Source organism: Pelophylax lessonae, assembly GCF_965119305.1.
Source record: "Pelophylax lessonae genome assembly, chromosome: 11".
NCBI classification, from domain to species: domain Eukaryota; kingdom Metazoa; phylum Chordata; class Amphibia; order Anura; family Ranidae; genus Pelophylax; species Pelophylax lessonae.
This window is the reverse complement of record NC_138778.1, coordinates 207,130,125-207,151,713: the sequence shown is the minus strand read 5'-3', so window position 1 is coordinate 207,151,713 and position 21,589 is coordinate 207,130,125. Positions and strand designations below refer to the sequence as shown.

The window sequence follows — 21,589 nt, the reverse complement described above, 5'->3', positions numbered from 1 at the left end:
CCGTGTGAGAGAGCTGCTGAGAGCCTGAGCTGGCTGCTCCCGCCCTCTCCATAGCCCAGCGCTCCAGTGAGCATGGGGGGGGGGGGGGCAGAGTAGAGAGCCAGTGACTGACAGTCCCTGGCTCTCTGCTCACAGAGAACCGAGCAATTGGCGGTGTTTGATCGCTCAGGTTCTCAGTCTTGGAGCCAGCGTGGGACAGATGCAGCATTGTGGAATGATGCTGCATCCGCCTAAGTATGATTCTAAAAAATACCAAATTCCCATACTTCTTGTTTAATATTTTTTAATATAATTATTATAATTATAATAATAATTATAATTAAAATAATAATTAAAATAAAATAATTCTTAATTATTTTTTAATATAATTAATATTTTTTTGCCATAATTAAGAAAGACAATATGTACAAATCACAACACGTTCCCTTTAAAGTGACCTTTACATCCATCCAAGCTGATAAAATAGGGCAGAGCTGTAAAATGTTTTATTCAAGATGATGTATAAGGGAACTACTGATCGACCAGTATCATTTTTTTTATTGCCGATACCGATATTTTGGTCATCGGATATCGGATATCGGCCGATATTTTCAGGCATTTAAAAAAAAAAATTATTTTTTATTTGTCACAGGTACTGTTGTGGAGGGACCCCAAACCCCTCCTCTGCACTTAAAAGCATTCAAAACAGCCAAGTTTGGCTATTTTGAATGCTGTCATTTTTTAAAATCTGGCGCCGAGTACCCGGAAGTGATGTCATTACATCACTTCCGGCTTTTTGCATGGAGACCCGATCAGAGCCAAATGCGGCTTTGATCGGGTCTTCAGCGGCCGTGCAGGTAGGATGCCCGGGTCTCCCGGTGGGACAGGAGACCTGGGCGAGCCGCGGTAGGCGGTGGGAGGGGGGACGTCCCCTCCCGCTCCTTGTAATGACAGCCGAGCGGCTTCTCAGCCGCATCAGTTGCCATTACAAGACAGCCGACCGTCGGCTGTGGACGCCGGTACCGGGGTGATGCCTCTAGCTGCAGGCATCACCCCGGTACAGTACAAGCACTTTCCCGAAATATCGGCAATATCGGTAACCTCCGGGGGCCGATTCCGATATATCGGGGAAAGTGCATATCGGCCCTCGATATATCGGCTTTGCCGATAATCGGTCAATCCCTAAAGGGAACTGGAGTCTTTTTAAACTCTATAATGTGTAGAAGTGGCAAAGACCAGCTTAAAAGCGAATCCTCCTGATCAGTATGGGTATCTGTTAAAACCTTCTATTTATACGAGGGGCGTCCCACAATTTTGCGGCCCAACATGGAAGATGTATTCACATAGACATGAAACTTTATCACTGCACCAAGCCACTCTTCCAGATATTCAATGCTGAAAATGGCGCATACACGCTATAGGTTTTTGGGCGCTCTTTGCAAACATTTGGCACCCCCCGTAGTCAAGTTGAAAATAGAAAAAAAAGGAGGCTTGGAGAGTTCCATCAGCATCACTTTGCTTGCTAATGAAACACTCCGAGCTGCCTTCTTCCACTTTCTTAATTTTCAACTTTACTATAGGGGGTGCCAACTGTTTGCAAGAAGTGCATAAAAACCATATAGCATGCATGCACCACTTTCAACACTGAACATCTATAAGAGTGGCTCGGTGCGATGAGGTGCGATTTCATGTCTGTGTGGTCCTTCCTTCCGTGTCGGGCCGTGAACTGTTGGGACACGCTTCCTAGTCTGTCATTATATATGTACATTTTATAATGCGCATTATATATTATATATATTACGCATGCAAGATGCTTCCTGTTTAGCAGTGCTGCACAACAGTTATGTCATCATGCTGATCCTCTTATCTCAAAGCAAGTCTACAAGACAGGAGCTGTCTCAATGAAAACAACAAACTCTCTGCAGTATTTAATAAAGTGACACCTCCACAGTGCTCTTGGAATCCATGAACCATGTAGTCTAGGCTGCTAAAGGGTTCGGTCACGTGACAGAGGTAGGGATCAGAGGTTTTTGATCAAAGCAAAAAAGAGGTTCTTTTTTGTTACTTGCAAGCATAGGGGAGAGATTTACTAAAACTTGAGAGTGCAAAATCTGGTGCGTGGTAGCCAATTGGCTTCTAACTTCAGCTTGTTCAATTAAGCTTTGACAAAAAAAAAACCTGGAAGCTGATTGGTTTCTATGCACAGCTGCTCCAGTTTTAGTAAATCCTCCATTATTTGATTTGGTAATGTTGACATGTGCGCTGAATTGTAATAATCAGTCCACATTAAAGCGAGGCTCCACCCAAAAGGGTTGTTTGCTTCTATATTTGGCACCTTTTGGGGCGGTAGGTGAGAGCAGGTACCTGTTTTTGACCGGTACCTGTCCCCACTTCCAGGTGACCTTGCCGTGGCGAGGTCCCCTGGAAGTTCGGCCCCCCTCCTTCCCCTGCCGCCCGGCCATTCACAAAGTGCAGCACACTTCTCGCATGCGCAGTAGGGAACTGGCTGTGAAGCTGCCAGGTTCCCCTTATAGGGCAGCGTCGTGTGAAAAATCAGCTGGGGTGCCGACATTGCGGAATCCCTGGACACGTAAGTGTCCTAATATTAAAAGTCAGCAGCTACAGTATTTGTAGCTGCTGACTTTGACTTTTTTGGTGGGGGGCGGAGCTCCTCTAAGTGCCAGTTCACATCTACGCGACTTATGGCACTTTTCCACTGCAAGTACCGGCTCGGCTCTACTCGGCCCTGCTTCTTTTTCCACTGCTGGTACCGCATGGTACGGTGTTGGAACGGTTCGGTACGGTACGGTATGGTTTGCTTTTCCACTAAAGTAGTACTAAAGTTAAGTGGGTGGGATAACAACGGGGTGGGTGGGATTCTCTAACCAATCAGTGGCTAGTAGTGATTGCATGCAAAGGATTGTGGGATATGGTACCGGGTATGGTACCTCTTGGAACCACAATCGAGGTGGTACTGTTTTTGAGAGCCGTACCGTTCGGTTCCATGCAGTGGAAAAGCGCCGCCATACCGTACCGAACCGTTCCTACACCGTACCATGCAATACCAGCAGTGGAAAAGCACAAAAGCGAGCCGAACCGTTCGGTTCCATGCAGTGGAAAAGCGCCATTTGACAGCTGACATCCTGCGCAACTTCATTGCTGCTTCAATAACTTGAGTCGCACCGATTAGAATGGTTCCATTTCCGTTAATGGGATGTGACTTTGAACTGTCAAGTTGGGGCAGTTTGAATCCGCACTAAGAGCCCAAGACACACCTTTACCCATTCAGTTTAAGGTAACTGCCTGTATAATGTTAGCCATGTCGGCTCGGGAACGTACCAGGAACAGCTGCAGCAGCAACACCAGCAGAGGCAGCAAGGGTTGGTCCGGTGGTTCCGGGTTGGCTGGGTCCTGTCATACCGTGACATGGGAGACTCACTGGGGTCAGGCCCTGTGTACTGAGAAAGCAGAAGAGAGACATCAGCGGCATAGAACACACAGCACTACAAGTGGGAGCTTATGACATCACAGGGGCAGGTGACTTATTACCTAATGCAAGGATTCCCAAACTACGGCCCTGCACCTGTTGCAGAACTACACATCCCATGAGGCATTGTATAATGCTGACATTCACATTTATGGCTAGGCATGATGGGAATTGTAGTTCCTGAACAACTGGAGGGCCGTAGTTTGGGAATCCCTGACCTAATGCACCGACAGGCTTAAAAAAAAAAGACAAGTACAATTTTTTTTATTTGATATTTTTCAGGAAACATCTAGTCTGGCGAGGGCCACATCCACACAACAGCTTTCACAGTCACCATTCACAATGGAATACAACACAAGAGCATCTTCGGAAGAGACGGGCAAGTCCTTAGCCAGGGGAAGGGAAGGCCGGCCATGGATTTCAGAGGATGGCATTTATGATACCATTGCCCTCAAGCACACAAATGTTTTGCACAATTGAATGTCTGTGCGCAGTCAACATGGAAAGGGGCTAACCCTGATCATCCTGCGCACTGACACCTCTTACTACACAGACAACTACCCAATAACCTCGCTGCCTCCATCTTGTCCTGCTACAGTTCTTTCCACCTAGCCAATAATGTATTAAGCACTGTTCTCTGTTCAAACCCTACAAAAAGCAGAAGTTATCACAGAGCCAGCGGGTTCACATTGCACCACGTTCCAGGCACTCAGCTAAAAATGTACACAAGATACTGATAATATGTACTGGATACCATACTGCATTGCTGTAATGGTAGAGCACAACAACTCCGGAGCCCATATTGGGGGACACTAAAGCCTAGTGCACGCAATCAGAAAACTGTACAAAAAACACGGCTTTTGACTAAATCGTTCGATAATCTGATTGTTAGCACACAGCTTTCGTCTGAAATTATCTGATGGGACAGATATCGTTATTTCAGAACAGGACCCATTCTCTGTAACATTGTATGTACATAACATTACATAAAAAGCATTTTCTGAAGGGAGACAATCCCAGCTGCAACAGGAGTGAGACACCATGGCAGTATAAGGTGGAAACACCTTACTTACTGGTTTTCTCACAAAATACATGGTGGTCTGGTGTGGTTTGGTTGGGTTGAGCAATATGGGGTGGTGTAGTAGTAGTGGTGGCGGTGGTATGGTAGTGGTGTGGGGTGGTATATGTGGGGTGGGGTGGTAGATGAAGTGGTGTTATGGGGTGGTACATGTCGTGGTATGAGGTGGTGGTGGTGTGGGATGGAGTGGTAGTGGTGTGGTAGATGTGGTGGTGTGGGAGGGGTGGTGTGGTAGATGTATTAGTGTTATGTGGTGGTGTGGGGAGGGGGGGATGTGGTGGTGTGGGGAGGGGGGGGATGTGGTGGTGTGGGGAGGGGTGGGATGTGGTGGTGTGGGGAGGGGTGGTGTGGTAGATGTGGGGGTGTGGGGTGATGTGGTAGTAGTGGTGGTGTGGGGTGGTAGATGTGGTGGTGTGGTGTGGGATGGGGTGGTGTGGTAGATGTGGTGGTGTGGGGAGGGGTGGTGTGGTAGATGTATTAGTGTTGGGTGGTGGTGTGGTAGATGTGGTGGTGTGGGGAGGGGTGGTGTGGTAGAAGTGTTGCGTTAGATGTGGTAGTGTGGGGAGGAGGAGTGGTGTGGTAGACGTGGTGGTGTGGTAGAAGTGTTGTGTTAGATGTGGTAATGTGGTAGAAGTGTTGTGTTAGATGTGGTAGAAGTGTTGTGTTAGATGTGGTAGTGTGGGGAGAAGTGGTGTGGTAGATGTGGGGGTGTGGGGTGGTGTGGTAGTAGTGGTGGTGTGGGGTGGTAGATGTGGTGGTGTGGTGTGGTAGATGTGGTGGTGTGGTAGATGTGGTGGTGTGGGGAGGAGAGGTGTGGTAGATGTGGTGGTGTGGTAGAAGTGTTGTGTTAGATGTGGTAGTGTGGGGAGAGGTGGTGTGGTAGATGTGGTGGTGTGGGGAGAGGTGGTGTGGTAGATGTGGTGGTGTGGGGAGGGGCGGTGTGGTAGATGTGGTGATGTGGGGAGGGGTGGTGTGGTAGATGTGGTAGAAGTGTTGTGTTAGATGTGGTAGTGTGGGGAGGAGTGGTGTGGTAGATGTGGTGGTGTGGTAGAAGTGTGGTAGAAGTGTTGTGTTAGAGGTGGTAGTGTGGGGATGGGTGGTGTGGTAGATGTGGTGGTGTGGTAGAAGTGTTGTCTTAAATGTGGTAGTGTGGGGAGGGGTGGTGTGGTAGATGTGGTGGTGTGGGGAGGGGTGGTGTGGTAGATGTGGTGGTGTGGTAGAAGTGTTGTGTTAGATGTGGTAGTGTGGGGAGGGGTGGTGTGGTAGATGTGGTGGTGTGGTAGTAGTGGTGGTGTGGGGAGGGAATAGTGTGGTAGATGGTGTGGTAGTAGTGGTGTGGCATGGTGTGGTGTGGTAGTAGTGGTGTAGGATGGTGTGGCGTGGTAGTAGTGGTGTAGGATGGTGTGGTAGTAGTGGTGTAGGATGGTGTGGCGTGGTAGTAGTGGTGTAGGATGGTGTGGTAGTAGTGGTGTAGGATGGTGTGGCGTGGTAGTAGTGGTGTAGGATGGTGTGGTGTGGTAGTAGTGGTGTAGGATGGTGTGGCGTGGTAGTAGTGGTGTAGGATGGTGTGGTGTGGTAGTAGTGGTGTAGGATGGTGTGGTCTGGTAGTAGTGGTGTAGGATGGTGTGGTAGTAGTGGTGTAGGATGGTGTGGCGTGGTAGTAGTGGTGCAGGATGGTGTGGTAGTAGTGGTGTAGGATGGTGTGGCGTGGTAGTAGTGGTGTAGGATGGTGTGGTGTGGTAGTAGTGGTGTAGGATGGTGTGGTAGTAGTGGTGTAGGATGGTGTGGCATGGTAGTAGTGGTGTAGGATGGTGTGGTGTGGTAGTAGTGGTGTAGGATGGTGTGGTCTGGTAGTAGTGGTGTAGGATGGTGTGGTAGTAGTGGTGTAGGATGGTGTGGTGTGGTAGTAGTGAGAGAAGGGATGAGAGAGAGAAGGGGGAGTGGGAGAGAGAGGGGGTGAGGTAGAGAGGGGGTGAGGTAGAGAGGGGGTGGGAGAGAGAGGGAGGATGAGAGAGAAGGGGGAGTGGGAGAGAGAGGGGGCAAGAGAGGGGGGTGAGAGAGAGAGGGGGGTTGGACAGGAGGGGATGAGAGAGAAGGGCGGTGGGAGAGAGAGAGGGAGAGAGAGAGAGAGAGGGATGGGTGAGGGGAGTTGAGAGAGGGGGGTGGAAGAAAGAGGGGGGGGGGTGGTAGAGGGAGGGCTGGAAGAAAGAGAGGTGGTGGGAGACCCCCTAGCCCTGCCTGCAGTCCCTCCTGTGCCCTCTTTGTGACAGGGGGCCCAACTTGGCAGCTGCTTTGGGCCCCACGATCACTAAGCATGAAGCTGAGGAGTCTCCAGGTGGCTCTAGTAACCAGTGGCCAGTAGAATCTCAGGTGGAGGCGGGGGTGGCGTTTTTGCCACCCCCCCCTGCAAAGTGCCACCCTAGGCCTGGGCCTTGTTGGCCTAGGCCAGGATACAGCACTGCATTTAACACTCGCCTTCCCCCCAGACTGACGATTCTGCTGTCTGCTGTGCCTCCTGTTCTCATTCCTCCAGAGTTGTGTCTCACTAATACAGGAGGTGTGTTACTGGCCAGATCAGCAGCTGGAAACAGAGGGGAAAAAAGCCAAAGAAAAGAAAATGAATGTAGCCGCCACATCGAACGATTGGTAAGATGCAATATAATACACTTTTAGTTTTGGGTTTAATACCGCTTTAAACTGATTCACCGCAATTAAAAAACACATTCAATGGCTTCTGTGGAAAGTTTTAAAGCCGAATCCCCATTTCCACCGCAGGTTCACATTATACCGAAGGTGAATTTCAGGAGGCAGATGCCAGAAAACAGACAGCGAATGCGGCCAGACTCAGTCAGGCGGAATCTGGGAGGATTTAACGGTTTATGTGGCCCTATGTGACTTCCTCCGGCAAGGCGTTCGACCTGAGCATCACCAGAGATTATCTGCAGCGTTGGGCTAAGCAAAGACGAGATAAACATTACTGGGTGATAGAAGACAGAACAGAAATAGCTATTTAAAGCTGATCTCTTTATATGAAAAAGCAACTGTCTTTTCACTGTGCAAAAGGCAAGCAAAGACAAAAGAGTCGAAACGGTGTGTACGCTTGGTTACTCTGCGATTTGTAGTTCTACGAATACTATCCAGATTAGATAACTGCTACAAAAAACTACATTTTTTTTGCTTTGATGACCTTCTGACTCCTAGTGCCCTCGGACAGCTGCCTTGTGGCAGACCACCCTTGTGTTTAAAGCTGATGGGCCTTTTAAGGTGGGTGTCTGTAAAGATTATTTAAAATTTAAGGCAAACCAACCAGAACACAACCATCCCCCACACATAAAATATTGAACAGAGAGTACTCACGCTGTCCCACAACAAGGAACTGATGTCCCACGCACACACCGCCGTTATTTTATCTATCAGACATGCTGACCTCACCCAATTTGTTTTCTATGCAAACTTCTCTACTGATCCTTACCAATCAGGAAGGAGAACCATTTTGCGAAATAATACTGCACATTGCTCATTTCCATGCTACGTTCTAAAAACATTTGCAAGAATAAATATTAAAGGGAAACTCCATTTCAATAATCAATAGTTGCCACTCCTGTACTTACATTTAGAATGACCTTTTTCGTTCCCATCTATGGTTTTCTAAAACTGTCGGGCCATTCCCATTGCAACCATGGCAAAAAATGTGTGTACCGAAGGCCCCCCGGAGACCCCACTCCAGATGTCTTAAAGTGTTCCTAAACCCAGGACCCTGCATTCACTATATCTGCTCTCCCACAGTCAGGGCAGCCATCAGAAATGTTGGGGCCCCTTATACAGTTTTAGGCCTGCCCCCCCCCCCCGGACCACCAACATTCCCCAGGGCCCACCTACCATGTCGTCACCCTCCTCCAGTCATATGTCCTCCTTCTCCTCCAGTCCCACGTCCTCCTTCTCCTCCAGTCCCACGTCCTCCTTCTCCTCCAGTCCCACGTCCTCCATCTCCTCCAGTGCCATGTCCTCCATCTCCTCCAGTCCCATGTCCTCCTTCTCCTCCAGTCTCATGTCCTCCTTCTCCTCCAGTCCCATGTCTTTCTTCTCCTCCAGTCCCATGTCTTTCTTCTCCTCCAGACCCATGTCCTCCTTCTCCTCCAGTCCCATGTCCTCCATCTCCTCCAGTCCCATGTCCTCCATCTCCTCCAGTCCCATGTCCTCCATCTCCTCCAGTCCCATGTCCTCCATCTCCTCCAGTGCCATGTCCTCCTCCTCCTCCAGTCCCATGTCCTCCTCCTCCTCCAGTCCCATGTCCTCCTCCTCCTCCAGTCCCATGTCCTCCTCCTCCTCCAGTCCCATGTCCTCCATCTCCTCCAGTCCCATGTCCTCCATCTCCTCCAGTGCTCTGTCCTCCTCCTCCTCCAGTCCCATGTCATCCATCTCCTCCAGTCCCATGTCCTCCATCTCCTCCAGTCCCATGTCCTCCATCTCCTCCAGTCCCATGTCCTCCATCTCCTCCAGTCTCATGTCCTCCTTCTCCTCCAGTCCCATGTCCTCCATCTCCTCCAGTCCCATGTCCTCCTTCTCCTCCAGTCCCATGTCCTCCTTCTCCTCCAGTCCCATGTCCTCCTTCTCCTCCAGTCCCATGTCCTCCATCTCCTCCAGTCCCATGTCCTCCTTCTCCTCCAGTCCCATGTCCCCTCCTCCAGTCCCATGTCCTCCTTCTCCTCCAGTCCCATGTCCTCCTTCTCCTCCAGTCCCATGTCCTCCATCTCCTCCAGTCCCATGTCCTCCTTCTCCTCCAGTCCCATGTCCTCCTTCTCCTCCAGTCCCATGTCCTCCCATCTCCTCCAGTCCCATGTCCTCCTCCTCCTCCAGTCCCATGTCCTCCTTCTCCTCCAGTCCCATGTCCCCTCCTCCAGTCCCATGTCCCCTCCTCCAGTCCCATGTCCTCCTTCTCCTCCAGTCCCATGTCCTCCATCTCCTCCAGTCCCATGTCCTCCTTCTCCTTCAGTCCCATGTCCTCCTTCTCCTCCAGTCCCATGTCCTCCCATCTCCTCCAGTCCCATGTCCTCCTCCTCCTCCAGTCCCATGTCCTCCCATCTCCTCCAGTCCCATGTCCTCCTCCTCCTCCAGTCCCATGTCCTCCTCCTCCATCCCAGGAAAATAAAGGTGAACGGTTCTAGTAAACAGGGGAGGGCGGGGCCTACAGCTGTGTATGAGGGCTAGTGAGGGGCAGGACCCCCCCCCCCTCACATAGTGCCAGTCCGCAAGGGAACCGCAGAGCTTACAATTGAATGGTATTGTGAGAACAGGTGACGATCCCTACCCTGTTTGGGGCCCCTCGGGATGCCCGGGCCCCCTACATGTTTATGGGCTGTACCCCCCTGATGGCGGCCCTGCCCACAGTACACAGAACATGGTAATGTAATTATTTTAGTAAATATAAACTGCTAAATACCTTTTCTCATCAGTAGTATATAGCAGTCTTGTGACTTCTATCAGTGTCTGGTTAAAGCTTGTAGGAGGAGATTTAATTCTTCTATGACTGTCCTATGAGACTGCATGACCCTGACCCTCTGTCTGGACAGTGCTGATTGGCCCTGTGCTGATCACATGCACCCTCCCGAAACAAAAAAAAAAGAAAAAAACTACTCTAGCAATACACACCAAACTAAGCATGTGCAGAGTGCCAACAAGGCTCTGTTGTATCAGGAGATGGATTAGGGACAATGGAAGAAGGGGAGGATCAGAAAAGATAGGATCAAACAGCCTTTTTACACAATGCGGAGAATTAACTCCTTAGGTTCCTCAGTGAGTATAACAAGCATGCTTTACTGCAAAAACAAACTGATTGAGGGTTTAGTAACATTTTAGGCCAGCCATAGATAAATCAAAATTCAGCCAGCTTAGCAGGAACCGGACAAATTTCTGATCCATGTATGGGCAGGCTTAAGATCTTTTGAGCTTTTCATGTTTTTTTCCTATAATCACTGCCGCTGGCTATAGCCGCCGGCAGTGATCTTTGCATTTTAAAATCGAGGAAACCTCCAGCTGTCAGAATATGATACCGCAGTGGGAAGGATTAACCTATCAATGCTGACTGCATTAAGGGTGGAATCAAGTGATTTTCTTTCCTTTAACCCGTGATTAAAGGAAAGAAAATTGCATAATGTATGGCCTGCTATACTGGTTTTCCCAAAAGTCCCAACAAAGCATAAGGTAACGAGAAGGTAACGAGGATTCTTTTACTAAAGGGGTTGAGAATGTTCACACAATAAACAATTGGAGAAAAGTCCTGTTTACCTATTTTGATTGGATAAGTGGTGACTTATTCACACATTTTATTAGTAAATAAGGCCGGCCATACTTGGTTCAGCAGGGACCAGCTAAGATTCAATCCATTAATGGGCAGGCTGAATGTACGAATGATCGATCAACTTGGGTACAACCAGCCTGCCGGATTCGCTTGCTGATTATCGCTATAGCCGCTAGCAATAATATCTGTCTTCTCCCAGCGGGGGGCAACTTCCCTTGCCTGCTCCTGCCCCCCAGCAGGGGAAGACAATTGCTCAGCAGCAGGGATTCCCCTGTCATCACTTTCTGTGTTGATGGGGAAATCCGTGCAAATGGCTGGCCTTACTGGTTTTCCCAAAGTGTCCCAACAATGCTGGAGGCAATGAGGATTATTTACTACAGGGGCTGTGAATGTTCACACAATAAAACAATTGTGGGAAAAGTCACTTCAAATAGCCAATCACGTGAAAAAGAAATTCCTGTTTACTTATTTCATCTGATTAACCACTTAAGCCCCGGAAGATTTTACCCCCTTCCTGACCAGGGCCTATTTTGCGATTCGGCACTGCGTGATTTTAACGGACAATTGCGCGGTCGTGCGACACTGTACCTAAACGAATTTGACGTCCTTTTTTTCCCACAAACAGAGCTTTCTTTTGGTGGTATTTGATCACCTGTGCTATTTTTTGATCATGCGCTATAAACAAAAAAAGAGCGTAAATTTTGCAAAAATAACAATATTTTTCACATTTTTTTATATGAAATTCCCCCAAAAAAATGTAAAAATCAAAATTTTTTAACATTTTAGGCCAATTTGTTTTCTGCTACCTATGTTTGGTAAAAAAAAAAAAAAAAAAATCACAAAAAGCGTATTTTGATTGGTTTGCGCAAAAGTTATTGCGTTTACTAACTAAGGGAAAGATTTTTGTCATTTTTTTTTTTTAAGGAGTAATGGCGGCAATCTGCGTTTTTTTTTTTTGCGGGACTGCGACATTGCGGCGGACAGATCGGACCCTTGACTGACATTTTTGACACTTTTGGGGGTACCAGTGACATTACTACAGTAATCAGTGCTATACATATGCACTGTTACTGTAAAAATGACACTGGCAGTGAAGGGGTTAACTTTTTTTTGAGAGGGAGGGTTAAGTGTATCTCTAGGGGCGTGATTCTTACTGTGATTGGATGTGGCTTGAGGTGTAAGAGCAGAGATCAACGGTCCTACATAGTAGAACCGTGTGATCTCCATTCTTACACAGGGGAGAATGACAGGCGGCTTTGTTTACATTAGCCGCCTGCCTTTCTCCCGCTGTAACGGACGATCGCGAGTGCCCGGCGGACATCTGGTCCGCCGGGCACACGCGCCGGGGGGGAGGGGTTCCGTGAGCAAGCGGGAGTGCGCCTCTGGCGGCGTGCGCTCGCTCCCTAGAGCCTCACAGGCGAGCAACGTAGTACTACGTCGCCTTGCCTGTAAGGGGCTGACCGCCGCCGTAAATAGTCGTGCGGCGGTCGGCAAGTGGTTAATTGGATGATTGAGATGACTATTCACACATTTTCTTAGTAAATAAGCCTCAATATCTCAGAAATCCCCAGATTTGTCTGTACGCAGGCTGCTTTTTCCCTGTCGTCTCTACTGGTCTACTGTCTACAATGGATGCCTGGATTCAGGTCTTCAACTTCTCCAGGCGATCACATGATTTTCTTCTGACTCAGCTAGGGGAAGTTATAACCATGGCTTCTCTCAGTATCTACTGAACAGAAACAAGTCAGAAAATCTGAATTTTCCTTTGTTTTATATATATATATATTTTTTTTTTAAATCTACAAAACTGAAGTTTGAAGTTAAAGGCTCAGTGAACATTAATGCTAAGTTCGCCTATGTAAAACAATAAAATAATAATAATAAAAAATGAAAACCCTAAACTCCTGCATATTCAAAAAAGGGAACTTAGTTATTTTCAATTTGCTACATCTTTCCTGTTTATAGTCTGGCTATAAACAAATTCATATACTTCACATTTTAAAACCCACTCCTCAGTGGGATAAGGGTCACCTATAACCACCCACTTATTGAAAAATTCACTCTGCCCTCTTTAAAATCTTTCCAGATTGCTTTTTTTTTTTTAAAAAAAAAAAAAAATGTTTTACAGTTTGGCATTGCTGGTTAAGCCTTCAGCTTTCTTCACTCTTGCCACTGTTCTTTTTTTCCCCATCACTATCTAGATGCCTGCTTAGTCAGCTCCTTTCTTTCCACACCCTACTCACCCCATCCCAAAAGAGGTTGGTGTTAGGGTCTGAGCCCCACCACTGAGGATGCAACATGTCATCAGTGCTAGTGGTCTAAAGTAGTGGTCCCCAGACTGCGACCCTTTGCTTGCCTTTATCTGGTCCCTGGGACACATTTCTGCCGAGTGACATCAACAATGGGGCACCATTTCTCCCACTGACACCAACAATGGGGCACCATTTATCCCACTGACACCAACAATGGGGCACCATTTCTCCCACTGACACCAACAATGGGGCACCATTTATCCCACTGACACCAACAATGGGGCACCATTTCTCCCACTGACCCAACAATGGGGCACCATTTCTCCCACTGACACCAACAATGGGGCACTATACCTCCCACTGATACAGGACACTATTCTGCCAAGCGACAAACAGTAGGGCACTATTTCACTCACTGACACAAACAATGAGGCACTATTTCCCCCACTGATATGAGACATTATTCTGCCAAGTGATATCATCAATGGGGCACCATTTCTCCTGCTGTCACCAACAATGGGGCACTATTACTGCCACTGACACCAACAATGGGGCACTATTACTGCCACTGACACCAACAATGGGGCACTATTCCTCTCACTGATACGAGACACTATTCTGCCAAGTAACATTAACAATGGGGCACCATTTCTCTCACTGACACAAACAATGAGGCACTATTTCCCCCACTAATATGAGACATTATTCTGCCAAGTGATATCATCAATGGGGCACCATTTTTCCTGCTGTCACCAACAATGGGGCACTATTCCTCCAAACTGAAACCAACAATGGGGCACCATTTCTTCCACTGTCACCAACAATGGGGCACTATTCCTCCCACTGAAATGAGACACTATTCTACCAAGGGACATCAAGAATGGGGCACCATTTCTCCCGTTAAAACTAGCAATGGGACACCATTACTCCCACTGACATCAACAATGGGGCACCATTTCTTCTGCTGACACCAACAATGGGGCACTATTTCTCCCACTGATATGAGACATTATTCTTCCAAGTGACATCATCAATGGGGCATCATTTCTCCTGCTGTCACCAACAATGGGGCACCATTTCTCCTGCTGTCACCAACAATGGGGCACTATTCCTCCAAACTGAAACTAACAATGGGGCACCATTTCTCCCGTTGACACTAGCAATGGGACACCATTACTCTCACTGACATCAACAATGGGGCACCATTTCTTCTGCTGACACCAACAATGGGGCACTATTTCTCCCACTGATACGAGACATTATTCTTCCAAGTGACATCATCAATGGGGCATCATTTCTCCTGCTGTCACCAACAATGGGGCACCATTTCTCCTGCTGTCACCAACAATGGGGCACTATTCCTCCAAACTGAAACCAACAATGGGGCACCATTTCTCCCGTTGACACTAGCCATGGGACACCATTACTCTCACTGACATCAACAATGGGGCACCATTTCTTCTGCTGACACCAACAATGGGGCACTATTTCTCCCACTGATACGAGACATTATTCTTCCAAGTGACATCATCAATGGGGCACCATTTCTCCTGCTGTCACCAACAATGGGGCACTATTCCTCCAAACTGAAACCAACAATGGGGCACCATTACTCCCACTGACACCAGCAATGGGGCACCATTTCTTCTGCTGACACCAGCAATGGGGCACTATTTCTCCCACTGATACGAGACATTATTCTGCAAAGTGACATCAATGGGGCACCATTTCTCCTGCTGTCACCAACAATGGGGCACTATTCCTCCAAACTGAAACCAACAATGGGGCACCATTTCTCCCGTTGACACTAGCCATGGGACACCATTACTCTCACTGACATCAACAATGGGGCACCATTTCTTCTGCTGACACCAACAATGGGGCACTATTTCTCCCACTGATACGAGACATTATTCTTCCAAGTGACATCATCAATGGGGCACCATTTCTCCTGCTGTCACCAACAATGGGGCACTATTCCTCCAAACTGAAACCAACAATGGGGCACCATTACTCCCACTGACACCAGCAATGGGGCACCATTTCTTCTGCTGACACCAGCAATGGGGCACTATTTCTCCCACTGATACGAGACATTATTCTGCAAAGTGACATCAATGGGGCACCATTTCTCCTGCTGTCACCAACAATGGAGCACTATTCCTCTAAACTGAAACCAATAATGGGGCACCATTTCTCCCACTGACACCAACATTTGGGCACCATTACTCCCCACTGATACAAGACACTATTCTGCCAAGGGACATCAAGAATGGGGCACCATTTCTCCCATTGACACTAGCAATGGGACACCATTACTCCCCACTGACACCAACAATGGGGCACCATTTCTTCCGCTGACACCAACAATGGGGCACTATTTCTCCCACTGATACGAGACACTATTCTGCCAAGTAACAACAACAATGGGGCACCATTTCTCCCACTGACACCAACAACGAGGCACTATTTCTGTGGCTGATACGAGACACTTTTCAGCCATGTGACATTAACAATGGGGCACCATTTCTCCTGCTGTCACCAACAATGGGGCACTATTCCTCAAAACAGACACCAACAATGGGGCACCATTTCTCCCACTGACACCAACAATGGGGCACTATTTCTCCCACTGATACGAGAAACTACTCTGTAAAGTGACATCAACAATAGGGCACCATTTTTTCTGCTGACACCAACAATCAGGCTCTATGTCTGCGGCTGATACGAGACACTATTCAGCCAAGTAACACCAACAATGGGGCACCATTTTTAGCGCTGACACCAACATTGGGGCACTATTCCTCCCCACTGATACGGAACACTATTCTGCCAAATGACACCAACAATGGGGCACCATTTCTGCCACTGATACGAGACACTATTCTGCCAAATGACACCAACAATAGGGCACTATTCCTTCCACTGATATGAGACCCTGGGAGCACCATTTCTCCCGCTGACAGTAACAACGGGGCACTATTTCTCCCACTGATGCCCACAATGGGGCACTATTCCCCCCAATAATGCCGACAATGGAGCACTATTTCCCCCAATAATGCCCACGATGGGGCACTATTCCTCCCCCTAATACCAATGTGGTGTTGTTTAGTCCCAGTGATGAGAGTAAAATTTCCACTCCTGCTGGTCACAGTCCGGCCCCCCTAAAGTCTGAAGGACAATAAACTGGTTCTTTGTCTAGAAAGTTTGGAGACCCCTGGCCTAAAGCATCATTTCTAAGAATGTAAACTAGGCAACTGACAAAGGAATAGCATTTGTGTGGTGCACAAAGCAGCGCCATCTTTACCTGGAGACACCATAATGGCAGCAGCTGCATCCAACCACCCACTGATACCAAAGCTTGTCTGAATCTGTCCAATGGCTGTGGACCACCCAGAACAAGCATGCGGCCAACTGAAGGTCAGAATAACTACTTTGAAGTAAACGTGTCATGTGACAAATACAGGAAATTCTATTGCTGACCTTTTAAAGATCCTTATCTGCAAATATGTTCCAAACTTAAAGAAGCAAAAGAGATAACGGACAGCCTCCATGTTTCTTTCAAGATGGAGCTCCTTTAATCCATTCTTTGACATTCCATGCCAAAGTGACCAGGAAAAAACGGCGTATTTTCCTGACCAAATATAGTCAAGTGTAGCTAAACCATAAAGTATATTCTTTTTAACATCCTTTGATACAAAGGACCTAATGAGCCAAACATGACCGCCTCCGTATCTTATCTCAGATCAACAAGATGGCCGCTCAGAGATAAGCACTGGAATCCTGTCACAGCTCCAAAACCAAAAGACAGCAGTTGCAAGAGGAACTTATATCTGGGTGTCGTTTCCTCTTCTAAAAGAAAAAACTTTTTTTTTTTTTTTCCTCCTCTTTTCATCTGCGGTAACATGGCAGATATTTTACATCTAAAGAGTCACAGAGCTCTGAAATAATGTCTAACTCTCAAATATTAATTACAATCTCCCAAAAGGAAACTGGCACAAAGATTAATCATATTTTAAAGAGATTTGGAGTCTGACGGGATGCTTGGGCAGCCATTTTGTCGGTTGGAAAGGCTGAATTGTTTTCCAGCCCGCCAGGTTGGCAGGCGCCAGGGTGGAATAGTAAAGGGACCGTTTTAAACCCAAAGGAAGGAGCCTTTTTACGGAGAGATGGCGACTGATCTGCATTTAGGCCAAAGAAGACGTCTTGTTGAAGGTTGCATAGATCCAATTGTTTACCAACCTCCAGCTGGCTTTTAGGCCAGTGAGGGAGGTTTTGGATTAGCAAAAAGATTAATGAACAGTGGAGTAAAGGCTGAGATGTTCCTAAATCTATTCCAAAGACTAGTAAGGAATTTGTGATTACCTTTAACCACTTGCCGACCGCTCACTGAGCTGGTACTGCGGCAAAGTGGCTCGTTATCGTCCAGCGACGTAGACCTACGTCGCTGGACAACGCCCCCTCTCAACGCCCCCTCTGTGCCTGTATTCAGTCACAGCGGGAGCCGGGCCAGGGGAGGAGAGGCAGTGATCACCGCCGCTCTTCCCCGATCATCGGGGATCGAGTGAGGAAATCCGCCCGCTTGTGTAAACAAAGCGGGCGGATCTCCTCTGTGACAGACAGTGACAGATTACAGGATTCCGCATAGCTGAACCTGCGATCTGTGCCTGTGTCACACAACCCCCCTCCCCCCACACACGTCAGTAAGCATGAGGCATACATTTAACCCTTTGATCACCAATAAAGTTAACCCCTTCCCTGCCAGTGTCATTATTACAGTAACAGTGGATATTTTTAGCACTGATTACTGTAGTAATGTCACTGGTTCCCCCCAAAAGTGTCAAAAATGTCAGTTAGGGGTCTGATCTGTCCGCTGCAATGTGGCAGTCCCGCAAAAAAAAAAAAAATCGCAGATCGCTGCCATTACTAGTAAAAAAAAAAATAAACAATAAAAATGACAAATCTTTCCCGTAGTTAGTAAACGCGATATTTTTTGCGCAAACCAATCAAAATATGCTTATTGCGATTTTTTTTTTTACCAAAAATATGTAGCAGAAAACAAATTGCCCTAAAATGTTAAAAAATTTAGATTTTTAAATTTTTTTGGGGAATGTTATATATCAGAATGTAAAAAATATTGTTTTTTTTTTTTTCAAAATCGCCGCTCTCTTTTTTTCAAAAAATAAAAACTACACAGGTGATCAAATACCACCAAAAGAAAGCTCTGTTTGTGGGGGAAAAAAAGGACATAAATTTAATTTGGGCACAGCGTCGCATGTCCGTTAAAATAACGCAGTGCCGAATCGCAAAATATAGCCTTGGTCAGGAATGGGGGAAAATCTTCCAGTCTTAAAGCGGTTAAAAATACGCTCATTGAGGATTTTTTGGAGCTAAATACATTTTGGCCTAAATATATGACAAAAATTTAATAAATTGGATATTTTTTAATTGTCAAAGTAGAAAATGTCAATTTTTTTCGCAAAAGTTTCGCTCTTTTTTTTATTAATATCGCAAAAAGTAAAAATCACACAGGTGGTCAAATACCACCAAAAGAAAGCTCTATTTGTGGGGGGAAAAAAGGACATAAATTTAATTTGGGTACAGCGTCGCACGACCGCGCAATTTTCCTTTAAAATAACGCAGTGCCGAATCGCAAAATATAGCCTTGGTCAGGAATGGGGGAAAATCTTCCCGTCTTAAAGCGGTTAAAAATACGCTCATTGAGGATTTTTTGTAGCTAAATACATTTTGGCCTAAATATATGACAAAAATTGAATATATTGGATATTTTTTAACTGTCAAAGTAGAAAATGTCAATTTTTTCGCAAAATTTTCGCTCTTTTTTTTTTTATTAATATCGCAAAAAATTAAATGCGCAGAGGTGATCAAATACCACCAAAAGGAAGCTCCGTTTGTGGGGAAAAAAGGACGTAAATTTCTGTTTAGTACGGCGTTGCATGACCGCGCAATTGTCAGTTAAAGTCGCGCAGTGCCAAGTTGCAAAAAGTGGCCTGGACGTAAAGCAGGAAAATCCTCCGGTGGTAAAGTGGTTAAGCTTGGTTTGTCCTCCCCTGCTGATCTTTTTGTGATATTTTATCTCTATTCTAACCTCATGGGCTGCATGCAAATAGCGCAGCTTCTACTATGATGGGATTAGCACAAGTTAAAGAGAACCTGTGGTGATCGCATACATCTAAAGCTGCCTTCCTATCTGTATAGCAGATGGCTCCAGGTGCTTCCACCCATTTATCTCCAGACCATCCAGAGAGAGAGAGCAAAACCCAACCTGTCATTTATCACAAATCCTGACCAAAGTGTTGCATGGTGGTGCTGGACCCCATCCAGCCAGATAAATAAGCCATGTACTGGTCAAGTGGGATATGTGGGTGGGGGGGGAGAGGACAGGCCAGAATGTGACCCTGCCAGCTATGGTTGGAATTTGCATAACAGGATGACACCATCTGGCTTCTAGCACTGAACGGCTGAGCAGGAGCCTCGGCTGACAATGATAACGGAGGCCCTGATGAGGTCTTCCTAATTATTTAAGTGATCTACGAGGAATTTGTGGCAGACGCACCAAAACACAAACTGTGACACGCACATCTGGATTATCTTTCTGTAGGAGAACTTTATAGTTTTTAGCTAAGGTTTGCAAATTAAGTATTCAATTAAAAAATAAAAAAATAAATTCTGCAAGTTTTTGTTACTCATGGCAGAAAATCAGCTTCCAAAAGGTAGGACGAAAGGCTGTGAGTGATTATATACAACTCTTCTTAACCACTTAAGCCCCGGAAGATTTTACTCCCTTCCTGACCAGGGCCTATTTTGCGATTCGGCGCTGCGTGAATTTAACGAACAATTGCGCAGTCATGCGACGCTGTACCTAAACGAATTTGACGTCCTTTTTTCCCCACAAACAGAGCTTTCTTTTGGTGGTATTTGATCACCTGTGCGATTTTTTGATCATGCGCTATAAACAAAAAAAGAGCGACAATTTTGCAAAAATAACAATATTCTTCACATTTTTTTATATGAAATTCCCCCCCAAAAAAATGTAAAAATCAAAATGTTTTAACATTTTAGGCCAATTTGTTTTATGCTACATATGTTTGGTAAAAAAAAAAAAAATCGCAAAGAGCGTATTTTGATTGGTTTGCGCAAAAGTTATTGCATTTACTAACTAAGGGAAATATTTTTGTCATTTTTGTTGTTTTTTTTTTTAACGAGTAATGGCGACGATCTGCGATTTTTTTTGCGGGACTGCGACATTGCGGCGGACAGATCGGACCCTTGACTGACATTTTTGACACTTTTGGGGTTACCAGTGACATTACTACAGTAATCAGTGCTATACATATGCACTGTTACTGTAAAAATGACACTGGGAGGGAAGGGGTTAACTTTATTGGAGAGGGAGGGGTTAAGTGTGTCCCTAGGGGCGTGTTTTTAACTGTGATTTGATGTGGCTGTGTGTGTAACAGCAGAGATCAACGGTCCTACATAGCAGGACCGAGTGATCAGTGCTGTTACACAGGGGAGATTGACAGGCGGCTTTGTTTACATTAGCCGCCTGCCTTTCTCCCTCTCCACCCGACGATTGCGAGTGACTGGCGGACATCGGGTCCGCCGGTCACACGCGGGGGCTGCTTAGGGAATGAGCGCGGGCGCTCGCCCCCTATTGGCTCCCAGGCTAGTGACGTACCGGTACATCACTTTGCCTGGGAGGGGCTGACTGCCGCCGTATATAGTTGGTCGGCAAGTGGTTAAAGTGTTACTAAACCCAGGAGCCTGCATTCACTATATCTGGTCTTCCACAGTACATGGAAATTATATTATTTGAGTAAATATAAACTGCTAAATACCTTTTCTCATCATAGCAGTCTTGTGACTTATATCAGTGTCTGGTTAAAGCTTGTAGGAGGAGTTTTCACTCTGACTGTCCTATGAGGCTGCAGGACCCCTGACCCTCTGTCTGGACAGTGCTGATTGGCCCTGTGCTGTTTACATGCACCTTACACCCCAAAAAAAAAAAAAGCAATACACACCAGACTGAGCATGTGCAGAGTTCCCCCAAGGCTCTATTCTATCAGGAGATGGACTGGGGACAGTGGAAGGAGGGGAAGATCAGAGAAGACAGGATCAAACAGCCTTTTTACACAATGCGGAGGATTAACCCCTTCCACAGTGAGTATAACAAGCATGCTTTACTGCATACACAGACTGATTTTACTGCTGTGGGTTTAGTAACACTTCAAGCTGGCCATAGATAAACTGAATTTAGGCCGGTTCAGCAGGGCCCAGCTGAAATTAAATCCGTGTGTGACCATCCCTGTTCAACAGAAGTCAATCGTTAGGCCTCTTTCACACGGGCGATCCGATCAGATCCGTCTGTCAGTTTTTTAGGCGGATCTGATCGGATCCTCCATGCATCCCTATGGGGCAGCGGATGTCAGCGGAGACATCTCCGCTGACACCCGCTGCCATCCGCATCCGAT

The 21,589-nt window shown here is 46.7% G+C and overlaps 1 protein-coding gene across 4 annotated transcripts in view; it reads right to left on the bottom strand.

Moving 5' to 3' along the window:
- The window catches only part of RGS19 (regulator of G protein signaling 19), a 53,201-nt gene that overhangs the window by 9,585 nt on the left and 22,027 nt on the right, over nt 1-21,589 (bottom strand). For all 4 annotated transcript variants that reach the window (XM_082271550.1, XM_082271552.1, XM_082271551.1 and 1 more), the window contains exon 2: nt 3,319-3,437. In XM_082271550.1, coding sequence (XP_082127676.1) covers nt 3,319-3,437 — 119 coding nt within the window. The remainder of the gene's footprint in view (nt 1-3,318; nt 3,438-21,589) is intronic.